The sequence below is a fragment of the Furipterus horrens genome, unplaced genomic scaffold (genome assembly GCF_987537825.1).
Source record: "Furipterus horrens unplaced genomic scaffold, mFurHor1.1.pri manual_scaffold_10, whole genome shotgun sequence".
NCBI lineage: Eukaryota > Metazoa > Chordata > Mammalia > Chiroptera > Furipteridae > Furipterus > Furipterus horrens.
The window spans coordinates 77845563-77856755 of record NW_028327180.1 but is presented as its reverse complement, the minus strand read 5'-3'; the positions used below and the strand labels follow the sequence as shown (position 1 = coordinate 77856755).

The window sequence follows — 11193 nt, the reverse complement described above, 5'->3', positions numbered from 1 at the left end:
TTCCCCTGGGGCAGAAAGGCAGAGAGGAGGGGCAGCTACAGCTCAGGAGTGCTGGCGTCATGCAGGAGTGCACATTTTTGTGGAGTGAGCCCCGTGCCAAATGGCACTGGAGAGCCCTTTCAACTCCCGTGCCTAAAGAAGAAAATAATTAAACTCTTCTGTCTGGGATCACCTGGCTTCCCACATCCCCTCACTTAGGATGTTTTGTTCCCACTGGAGCATGTGATTGGAAAACAAAGGTAAATGAGAGCAATTTATTCCCGGATCATTTTTTTTTTCTTTAGCAGGATTAAAGCTGCCTCGGCCATAAAGAGTTTACAGACTCTGAAGAAAGATAATAACTTCCCTTCTCACAGCCCGGTCATGGGGAGGTAATGCATGTTTCCAATCAGCTGAGAATGTAACTCGAATGGTAGGTTTTATTTCACTGTAATCCGCCTTGAGTTCACATTCAAGGTAAGAGGGATCACAGCCCTGCAATGCGAACAGAGTTCATTAACTGCGGGATCTCCTCTCAAAGGCAGAGAAGCTGGGTTTGTTTATTCTTTGCCCCAAAGGCTGGCACGGGCGCCAGGCGCCTGGCGTGGTGGTGAGCGCCTGGAGCGCGGGAATGCAGGGAGAGCTGCCGCAGAGAAGAGAAGCTGGAGGGCCCTAATGGTCCTGTGTGATTCTAGGGGAACCAGCTAACCGATGGCAGCATCAGCACCCCTGGACGCCATGGGATGGGAGCCGAGGAAGAGGAGGACACAGAGTGGAGCTGGAGAACACGGCACAGGCAGTCTGTCCAGTGGAAGACAGGTCTCCCAGCCTGCAGCCCAGGGTGGGGGTGGGTGAGGTCCTGCAGGTGGTGACGAACTATCCACACTGCCTGGGGCTTACTTGCTTCTGCACATCTCTTTGCTGACTGCAGCCTGGGCGCTCAGTGTGCTGTTATAGAAAGATTTCGTTCTCAGTTCCTGTCTCAGCAATTCGACTTAGTCACAGCAAGACCTTGCGTCAGCCCCTGGCTTAGATCTTGCTTTATACATGTTTGAAGGGACTGTTCATTGAGGGGAGGGGAAATGTTGGACTGCTGTGAAATCTTTAGAGCCACTCTTACTACAAGGAAGCTCACTCCTTCAGGGCCAGCACTGCCTTCTCCAGTCCTTTCTTCCAAAATGCAGATGCCTCCAGCAAGGCACATCTTAGCGTCCTACAGCCACAGGGAATTTCTTAGAGAGACAGCTCTGGTCTGTGTGGGTGGGGTGCTGGTACAGGGAAGATGTTCCTAGTGTGTGTGGAGAGGAGGTCTGCAGGCCTTCGTTGCACTTTGGTGGAGGTGAGGGTTGGAGAGAGGGCCGAACCAGATCCTGTGGAGACTTGGAGGGCTGCAGGCCAAGGCTCAATCCAGCCATTCTGAATGCTTTTGCTTGTACCTTTCCCAGGGTCTCCTGGAGGTGCCTGCCCCTCCATCCCCCCCACCCCATGTACCTCTGTTTGGGGCAGGATGTGCTGGTTGAGAGCTGTCTCCTGGTGACATGGGGCCCTGTCAAATCTCTCAACCTTCCTCAGCAGTCACCACACAGAATTCCAAATATCCAGAGCTCTGGTTGAGTTTGGGTGGCAGAGGCTCAGTAATGAGGCAGAAGCACCGGCCTTGTTCAGACCCAGCCTGAGGGTCTCGGATGCCCCCATTGAAGCCCAATGCAGGTGAGGGCCATTTGCCTCTACCTAGTGCCTGCCCATGGCTTCGCAGCCTTCTTGTTCCAGCTGCCCCACCTGCTTCTTGTCCTTCCCTGGGAAACCTGGCTCATGCCTCAGCACAGCCAAGGTGGCTGCTTCCTGGCCCAGTTGCACCTGTCTGTCTGTCTGTCCGTCCTCTGCCCAGCCCCATGATCACCACTGGGAACATGAGAGTGAACAACCCATGGTCCTGTTAGCATGGAGCTTGAGATCTCATGGGAAGCAGACACGGAAACCATGGTCACAGTGTGAGAAACTCTCACAATAAAAACCGGGACACAGGACTTGAGCAGCAAAGCGAGGCGTTTATTCACAAGTCTGCAGAGTCGGGCGCACCCTCAGCCAGGAGAATGTGTGCTAAGTAGACAAAGAAAGCTGGTTTTATAGTAAAGTGCCCCATCCTAAAGTGAAAGTGATTAACTCCCCCACCCCTTCCTTCTTCCCCATTTCTCCATTACTGGTTACTCCGGAGTTACAATCTAAGGGATCATCTAAATGCCCCTATTTTGATTTGTAAATATGCTAATGCTGTCAACTCCCTTCTCAGAGACCCTTTAATTACATTTGCCCTTTGTTATTATTGATTTTCTACTGGTTTGGGAGTCACTATTTCCTTGTTTCCTACAACAGGGTCCCGATGTTTTGAGTGGGACTGCCTGTATTCAGTCACGGCCTTCCTTGCTCTAGGCCATGGCCAAGATGGCGCTGATGCATCCGCCGTCACATCCTCATAGAGCTTCTTCGTGACTCTCATGCCCCTTGGACATGGGGCTCGAGGGCTGCAGTGTCTCAGACACTTTTGCTCTGCTCCCCTGTTCACTGAGGAAGTGATCCCACCCGTGGCCTGGCCCCCTACTGGTCCCTTATTTGAAAAGACCACCCCACCCCATTGATACATACCCTCCCCTGAGTGATATAACTGCTGGGCTGAATTCTAACACAACCTCCTACCCCACCCTCTCATAGAATTAACCCTGAAAGAGCTCATTTCTCTGGGAAGCCACCTTTTCCTGAAGACCTGTGCCCTCTGGTCCTCCAAGGCTTTGACCCAGAAATGACTGAGAGTGGGGAGCATGAGGATGAGGAGGATGACAGTGGCAACAAATTTTCAGGCAGACCCAGCCCCCAGCTCCCCATGGTCAGGAAGCCCTGAGCTCTGCTTGCATCCTTCCCAGAAAGGGGAGCCCCCACCTTTCCAATTTCCTCTTACCCCTCTTCTGTAGTTACCGCCCCTGCCTCTTCCTGACAACATGGCATGCTTGCAGCCCCTCTGGGGATCAGAGAATCCTATTGGGTATGCCAGCTTAATGAAATACTTGTAGTTTATTAAACACAGGCTTCCCTAAGCCCCGGGTGCCTGTGGGTATTTGAAAGCCGAAGGTAACCCCCAGCTACCACAAACGTAATTGTTACATGTGTCCATGCATTCCTGCTGCAACCTCAAACTCCCGCTCTTAAGCAGCACACAAAATGAGCAACATAAAGTAACTCCTAGTCAGACAGGACCATGAAATGTGGAAAAACGCTGAGAAGGGCTCCCAGAGGCCCTCAGCGCCTCTAAAAGTATATGGCGTTCCCATTGCCTTGCAGAGCTGGAACCACGAAGGGCGCTTCCCCCGCCCCAGGCTGTTCGCGTTTGCAGAATCGGTTCATTATTAGCCAGGCAGGCCTCGCCTGTCAACGTCACCTGATGTAGCTCAAATATTTCCAGTTTTGTTTTAGCCAAGGCGTGCTGTCAGCAGCGGGGCCAGCAGAGCACACCGTCTGCAGGCTCCCTCTGGAGCTGTATTTCTGTTCTTCCTCTCGTGCTTGGCTGGGGTGAGCTGTCCCCAGTATGGGAAGGGCCATGGAGAAAGCCCAGGTGACGTGAAGTCAGTTGCTCTGAACCTGGGGCAGGCAGCTCCTTGGGGATGTCTTCCCATTCATCAGTCTCCCCGGTCTGGGGCCTGTAAATCAGGGATGAGAGGCAGACATGGAAGCAGCAGACAAAGGCCTCCGGGGACGTGCCTACCTCTACACAGACCACCATCTGGATGCTGGAGAAGGCGACTCTGTTCACGGGGCTCAGGGAGACCTGTTCCAGGAATCTCGGAGTCAGCCTGTTGACCAACACATACCCCTGTGACTCAGGGCCTTGAGGTTGAAGGCCAGCATCGCACTGCCTTCTCCCTCCAGGGACAGGTGCTGGTGGGACAGGCAGGAGAGATGCAGCTGGAGGTGGGTGTCCAGGCCCCACCACCAGCAGCGGCTGGTGTCGCGCTGCAGCCTCAGGGGGACAATGAAGAAGGCAGGGCCCTGAGTGGGGTGGTACAGGCTTACCTGCAGGACTGTGAAGGGTCTTTCTATGGATGGGAGCCTGGAAAAGATAGAACACAGATACACAGGTGTGGGTGGGGCCAGACATACCTCTGACTCCCTGAGTCCAGACACGCTTGCCCACCTCAGGGACCCTGGACCACCTCCAGCCACACAGAGCCAAGCACTGACCGTGGATACTGGTTCCAGCCCACTTTATTTCTTCCAGGCTCTGTGAGGGCTCTGCCCTCTCTGAATTTTCATTTTCTTTTCTGCAATGTAGGTACGCCTGACCTTGCCTATGCAAAATATAAGACATTCCAGCTTGCTAAGTAGGGTCTTGATGACCTACTGTATGTGGGGACACTTTGGCCCTGCTTCATGGAAAGGGAAGGACAGACAGGATATACTGTCCTTGTACCTGACAGCCACAATAGAATCTTTGCTGAGCCCCCCTCTGACCAGCTGCTGGGGGTAAGTGGATGTAAGAGAACAAGTCCCCAGCTGGTGGGAGAGGCAGGAGCTTCCAGCATCAGGCATATGGAGAGGCACAGAAGAGGGGAGCCCCACCTGCTCCTGGGAGAGGCTGCCTGGGGACCCAAAGGAGGAATAAAAACAGCCAGCACATGCCCACGGGAAGCCAAGTGCTTGTGGGCCTGAGTGCTGTAAGTGTCTCCTCCTCACTATCTGGGGCAGAAGGCAGCTCCTGACATGGAAGGTCTCTTGCTCAAGAACTAGTAGAGGCTCTGTGGAGGGCCACTGGCAACATCTGCTACAGTGTGAAGCACACACACTGTCGCAGCAGCTCCATCTCCAGTAATTTGTCCTTTATAGAGTCGTATCGGCACACGTGGGAATGCTACTTACAACGGTCAGCTTTGTTCCTGCATGGATTTGAGAAACACAAACTCTCTACCAGAGCTACCAACCCCATGTGGCCTGGGGCCAGCCCCCACCTTCAGCAGAAACCAACCTTCAATAGGGCCAAGTGGATCTGAATAGCTGAATTATACACTTTCCCAGCACCAGGCTCCTGCTTACACAATTTTCTCTACTAAGAATGCATCTTCCATCCCAAACTGCTCTTTTTCAAAGACTTGGTTCCAATGTGACCTTTTCTAGGAAGCTCTTTTCCTCTTTCTGCCCCCTGACCCCCACAACAGGAAGACTCCCCCCACCTGGGTGTCTACCTGGCCAATCCCCCATTTAGTTCCTCCTTACTTGACATGGCCGAGTTCTGTGGGTCCTTGTTCTATTCTACCTGAGCTCCTCTCCTCCTGCCTCTCGGGGGTCTCCCAAGGGCAGGGTGTGGCCTGAGCTGCCACACTGCCCAGTTCAGACAGGGCATGGCCACAGCAAGGATCTGGGGGCATGTTTGCCAAAAGGCTAAGTGAGAATTGCATGAAATCAAGTTTACATGGACCCTGAATTGGACTCTGGTCCTTAAAGGTTATGGGACAGGGAGCCTGTTACATGTGGTACAGGCTCAATGTCTGTCTGAGTCCCTGCCCCTCTGCCCTTCCTGCCTATAGGAAGACACTGGGTAATAATGAGGTGCTTCCAGTCTGATGGTGAGGGGTAGGCCCCCCAGGACATCCCCTTTTTCCTGATACACATATATACACACATACACACCTCCATCCACATGCCCCTGTGGCCCCAACCACAGAAAGACTCTTTCTAAAGAGTGTGATAGAAGCCATGTCAAGGACAGCTGTGTTGGGCATCCAAGTCCTCAGCCTGGTCAGAAACTGAGTTTACTCATAAAAAGCAATCCCATGGCCCAGGGACCCTAAGAGAATCCCTCAGAAAGAAGGGTTCATTGCTCATGTGACCTTATTCTCTGAGCACTCCAGAGCTGACAGATACCCTTGCTAGAGCAGCTGTGGCTTGTGCCTCCAGAACCCCAGTTGTTCTGGGGAAGCAGAAACCCAGCCCTGCCAATGCCACCTCTCGAACGAGATGGTAGGAAGAGGCTTTGGGTGTGTGCCTGGCAGTATGCCAGTGCGGCCCCACTCCCAGTCCCACCAGGACTCCACCCCTCACTGCAGGTTCAAATCCCTCTACCTTCCACCCACCTTACCTCCAAGGGTACAACTGGCTCTGGCGCTTTTGCTGTGAGCCCATGGGAGGAAGTGGGTCCCAAGCTGGCACTTTCAGAAATGGCAGTTATGGCTGCAGTTCAGGGATGTGATGTGCAAGAATGCTCACCAGTTTTGTTGCTTTCTTCCTTTTTCCTTTTAGGAGAGAAAATGAAGTGTGACTTTCTATTGCAGAAGTGCAATCCCATGGCTGAGGGGCGCCAGGAACCCCAGCCTGGTACCCCTGCTAGGAGAGGCCCTTGATAGATTGGCTCCCTCCTGGGTTTCAGCTTGGCCAGTCTCTAGGGCCCTGTGCTCCCAGGGACCCTGAGAGTTGTGTCCAGGGTACCAGCCATATCTTTCTTCTCCTCTGCCAGGGCAAAGCATCTCTGGTTTATTAGAAAGGGGTGCCTCTTTGGACAGAGGGTCAGTGGGGAGCCCCACTTTATGTGGGTGGGAGAGTTAAGGGAATATTATGACGGGGCTGGGGCAATATGGCAGTTCCCTGAGATGTCAAGAATGGCAGCGCCTCAGGGGATATGAGAAAACAGCCACTCACACAGGGTGGCCTCTCTTACGGAAGGACAGCAAAAAAGCCACCTTCCATGTCTATGCCCCCTGGACTCTGCCGGCCTCTGAGGGCAGTCTGGAAGAGACCAGGATGGACGCTTGCTCAGCATTGTGGGCTCTGCTGTCCTAGAAGTGACCCAGTGTCACAACGATGCCACCTGGCACAGCTCTTCACAGTTCATCAGTGTGGTCGCACTGCCTAGGTGCCTGCCTAGGTGGCAAGATACATGTGTCCATCTTATACAGGAAGCAACTAAGGGCAGTGCCAGGCCCAAGGCCCCAGAATGAGCTAGGAACATAATCCTTTCTCTTCTTTCCATCAAACCTATCCTGGGGACTCTTGGAGGGTATGCAAGTGAATGGTGCAGGCCAGGCCACCCCTATCAACCAGCAGGTGCCTCCCTGCTCTGCCTCCCTGCCCTCAGGTCCACTGCTGACTCACTTCTCATGGGTGATTCTTGTGGCCCCAGAGGTCTCAGCAGACCACACCCCAGGGGATAATTGAATTTAAGCCCCTCTGGGTACTATTCATCTCTCCTTGCCTGCTTCCTTTAGTCTGAGCATTTAAACTCTAGTTGGTTGCTTAGTAACTGAGAAAGAAAAACAGAGAACTCTGAAAACAGTTACCTGTCGCTGCCTGCCGAAGCCAGTGTGACACCATCACCAGGGTCCCCCAGGGAACTAGTCTCCCAGAGATGGGGACTGTATCTGCCCCTGGAGCAAACCAAGCATTAACCAAAAACTAGAAACAACACAAATGCCCATTAACAGGAAAATGAACAAATCAATTGTATAATGTGTAAAATGGGACACTACACAGCAATAAAGAGAATGAACTAACGATGCATAAACATTGTAGATGAAACTCAAAACCATATGTGGTGCCAAAGAAACTACACACAAATGCTATAGATGGTATGATCCCAATTCTATGAAACAAGAGGTAATAGAGGTCAGAATATTGAATTGTGCCTGCAGAGAAGTACTGACTAGTGTATTGTTTTCCTAGGGCTGCCATAGCAAAGTTCCACAAACTGGGTGAATTAAACGATAGAAATCTATTGTTTGGCAGTCCTGGAAGCTAGAAGTCCAAGATCATTTCAACGGAGTTGATTCCTTCGGAAGACTGTGTGAGAATCTGTCCCAGGACTCCCACCTAGCTTCTGGTGGTCTGATGGCAATCTTCGGCCTTCCTTGGCCATGAAAACATGACCCTGATCTCTGCCTTCATCCATGGCACTCCCTCTCTAGGTAGTGGCTCTAATAGCAGCATTCCAAGCGTGTGGATTGGCTTGTGAGGGAGAGAAGCCATGTGCAGGCTGGGCAGCGAGGCTGGAGCCCAAGGTTCTTGCCAGTGCTGTGCACTTTCTCAGTAAAGACAGCTGTACCTCTCTGAGGGATGGATGGGTAAACAGAAACCCATATGGCCACTCTGAGGGGCTTCAAGGGCTGCAAACACATGGGCTGAGCTTGCTAAGTGGAAGCTGGCTGGCCATGTTCCACAGCCTTTCCTCTCTGCCCATTGGTCTCCCTGGCCCAGGCTGCCTGGCCAGCTGAGTGTCTCTGGACCATGGGAAAGGGCCTCCTCCTCACTACCTTCCAGTTTTGATGATACGTATGTATTCCTGGCTACCAGAAAAGAAGGGCAGTGGGCCTTAGGCAGAAGCCTGGCAGGGGGCTTTTCTCCCCTTACGTGTGTCTCTCTCTGGGCCTCAGTTGTCCTCCCTTAGGGATGGGATACTTCCTCCCCACTGCCCACTGCAGCTGTGAGAGGAGGGCTCTGTCCACACTTCCAGCCCTTCCATGGGAGGGCAGGCAGAGAGGTGTGTTGGTGGCCCCTGTGTAACTCGGTTCAGAGCAGTTCCCAGAAAGAGAGAGAACTAAAACAGCCAGGAAATTGACCTGGCAAGAGGAAGCCCTGGGGGGCTGCAATCTTCTGCAGGCCAGCAGGAAGTCGGGCAGACGGAGGGGGAGTGGAGGTGCTGGTGTCCCTCTGCTGAGCCCCCTTGGCTAGGACAGCCTCTTCGAGCAGGCGTCCCCTGTCATATGCTCCTTGGAGAGCTCAGGGATGGAACAACAGCTTTCAGGGCTTCCTGTGGTGGTGGGCAGGCAAGGACTTTGGTGTCAGAGTGACCTCAACAAGTTACTCGGCCTCTCTGAACCTGACTTCCGCTCTGTAAAACGAGTGTAATTTGTTGTTGTTGTGTGAGGGCTAAACGAGATATGTGCCAAGTGCCAAGTGCCAAGCCAAATGCGACCTGCTCTTGGTAGAATCATTAACAGCAGAACAGAATGAAGGGGCACCTGGGGAGAGGGACTGGCAGAGCAGACCAACAGCCTGCACAAACCCTAAGCTCTTGGAAGGATCCAGGTTTTGCTTAAAAGAAATGTGATTCTGGAGTTGAATACATAATATGCATGAGTCTAATATTAATTTCCCTTTTAACAATAATGAGGTCAAAAGGATGCTCTTGGAAGAATCTCCAGGTTATGGTTAGGGAATGTGGCCCTAACACTGGAGGGGGAGGCTGCCCATTTTACAGATAAGGAAGCTGAGACTCACAGTGCTGAGTTGACTAGCCCAAGGTCACATGTCTGGGAAATGTCAGAATGAGGACGTGGACTCAATCTCTGGGACTCCTGGACTTAACTATGAAACTATGGTTTCTGATGGGTGATGCTCTCTGGAGTCCAGCTGCCCTGCCTTCTCCAAACACGTGTCACAGCCCACTGCCAGCAGTACACTAAGCAGAGAAGGGCCCTGCTTCCAACCCACCAAGCCAGTTTGCCACCCTCTTCCCTGCGTCCTGATGGCCTACGGCCACCAGGTGGCAGCATCCCTAAACCCTGTGGACTGCTCTTCCAGGCAGAAGATGAGGGAGCCATTCACAGGACTGCTGGCATGGGGAGCGTGAGGAAGGCCTAGTGCTCAGAGTGGGATGGGGAAAGGGTCTTTGCTCCTCTGACTCAAGTGCCCTAAAATGGCCTAACATGAATCCACAGCAAACCTCACCAGAGGACACCAATTCATTAAGCATGGATATAAGGCCGAAAGAGCATGAGGCCATGTGGGCAGTGGGTCCAAGCACAGGTGGGCTCAGAAAGGTTAAGTAACCCACTCAGGGACACAGACTTAGCATACAGCATAGCCAGGACAAGAAGCCATGTTTGCTCTCTTATCTGTAAAATAGAGTAATAATGATTCTCTCTAGGGAGGGGATGACAAGTGAGGAAATGCATGCAAAGCACTTAGCCCAGGCCAGGACCTCATGCATAGTTAGTGCTCAGAATATGAATGGAGTGTCATTGCTATGATCATCAGGACAGAATGCTCCTTGTTCTCCCTGAGATCTCAGGTGAAGAAAAGAGCACCTGTAACTCATGGAGATGGGTGCTGTAAGTGGGGATGCACAGGATCTTGAATCTCAGGAAGGACACCTAACCCATCAGGGATGGAGAGGGCTTCAGGGCAGGCTTCCTGGAGGAGGGGACCACTTATGCTGACACCTGCAGGGTGGCTAGGAGTTGTCCAGGTAGAAACTGATGGCACGTGGGATGTTACCTGGTAGAGGAAGGTGGGAGTCAGATCCCCATCTTCTGGAAATGGCTCTGCCTCACCTGCTCTATCAGCTAATAAGAATGATAACAGAAGGGATGGTGCTTGAATTTTAAAGCAACAATAACATCAGCATTAATGAGTCCTTCTGTATACTGTGTCCTCTGCTAAGTGCTTATATGAATTAACTTATTTAATCCTCATTGCAACTCCGAGATAAGTTCCAGTATTAATCCTATTTCACAAATGAGAAGACTGAAGCATGGCTAAGTAACTTACTCAAGACCACCCACCTAATGTGCTACAGTTACATCTCAAACCCAGCTCTGATCTCCAAGTCCTTACCCTCAACTTCTGTGCCTGGTGGCCTCCGAAAGGCAAGCCCATCCCCCTCCCTGGGCCTGGGGTCCCCATCTTCCTCTGATGACTGGACTGGATGATCTCTTAGGGTTTGACCAGCCCCACTAGTCTCCTGAACCAAACTCTGGTGTTAAGCAAGTAGCTAGGAGGGGTGGCCCTTGGTGCTTACTCCAGTGGCGTTCCTCCCAGAGTGCTGGCAGGCCTCCTGGCAGAGTGGGGGTTGGCCATCATGATTGGGGTGGCTTCCATCTGCTGAGGAGCAAGAAGCAGTATGAGGAGGACACAGGTGTGGCTGCCATTCTGGCTCGTGCTCTCTCCCCTATTCCAGGGTCATGGCTAAACCCAATCTCATTATTGTTCTAAATTCTTCATTTATGTTAATTTCACTAAATGCTAAATCCAGGAATGCCTGGAGCTCTGACTACTGTCTGGGGTGCCTAGAAATTCTGTAGGCCTTCCTGGCTCTTACCTTGGGGTGGGGTGGTCAGGCCCCATGGAGCCGGTGCAGGTAAGCCCAGCAATGAGGGGATGCTTTTGACCTCTTTTTTATCCACTGAGTTAAAGACTTGGGTGCTGTCCCTTCTATTTTGACTGACTGCACCAGAGTGA

The 11193-nt window shown here is 52.3% G+C and overlaps 1 protein-coding gene across 1 annotated transcript; it reads right to left on the bottom strand.

The window, feature by feature from the left end:
* Positions 1-3076: 3076 nt before the first annotated feature.
* TIFAB (TIFA inhibitor) lies at positions 3077-5390 on the bottom strand. The gene is given in 3 exon segments (XM_090290256.1): positions 3077-3828; positions 3831-4078; positions 5239-5390. Coding segments are annotated over 3 exon segments (771 nt in total). The 3' UTR covers positions 3077-3457.
* Between the last annotated feature and the right edge of the window lie 5803 nt (positions 5391-11193).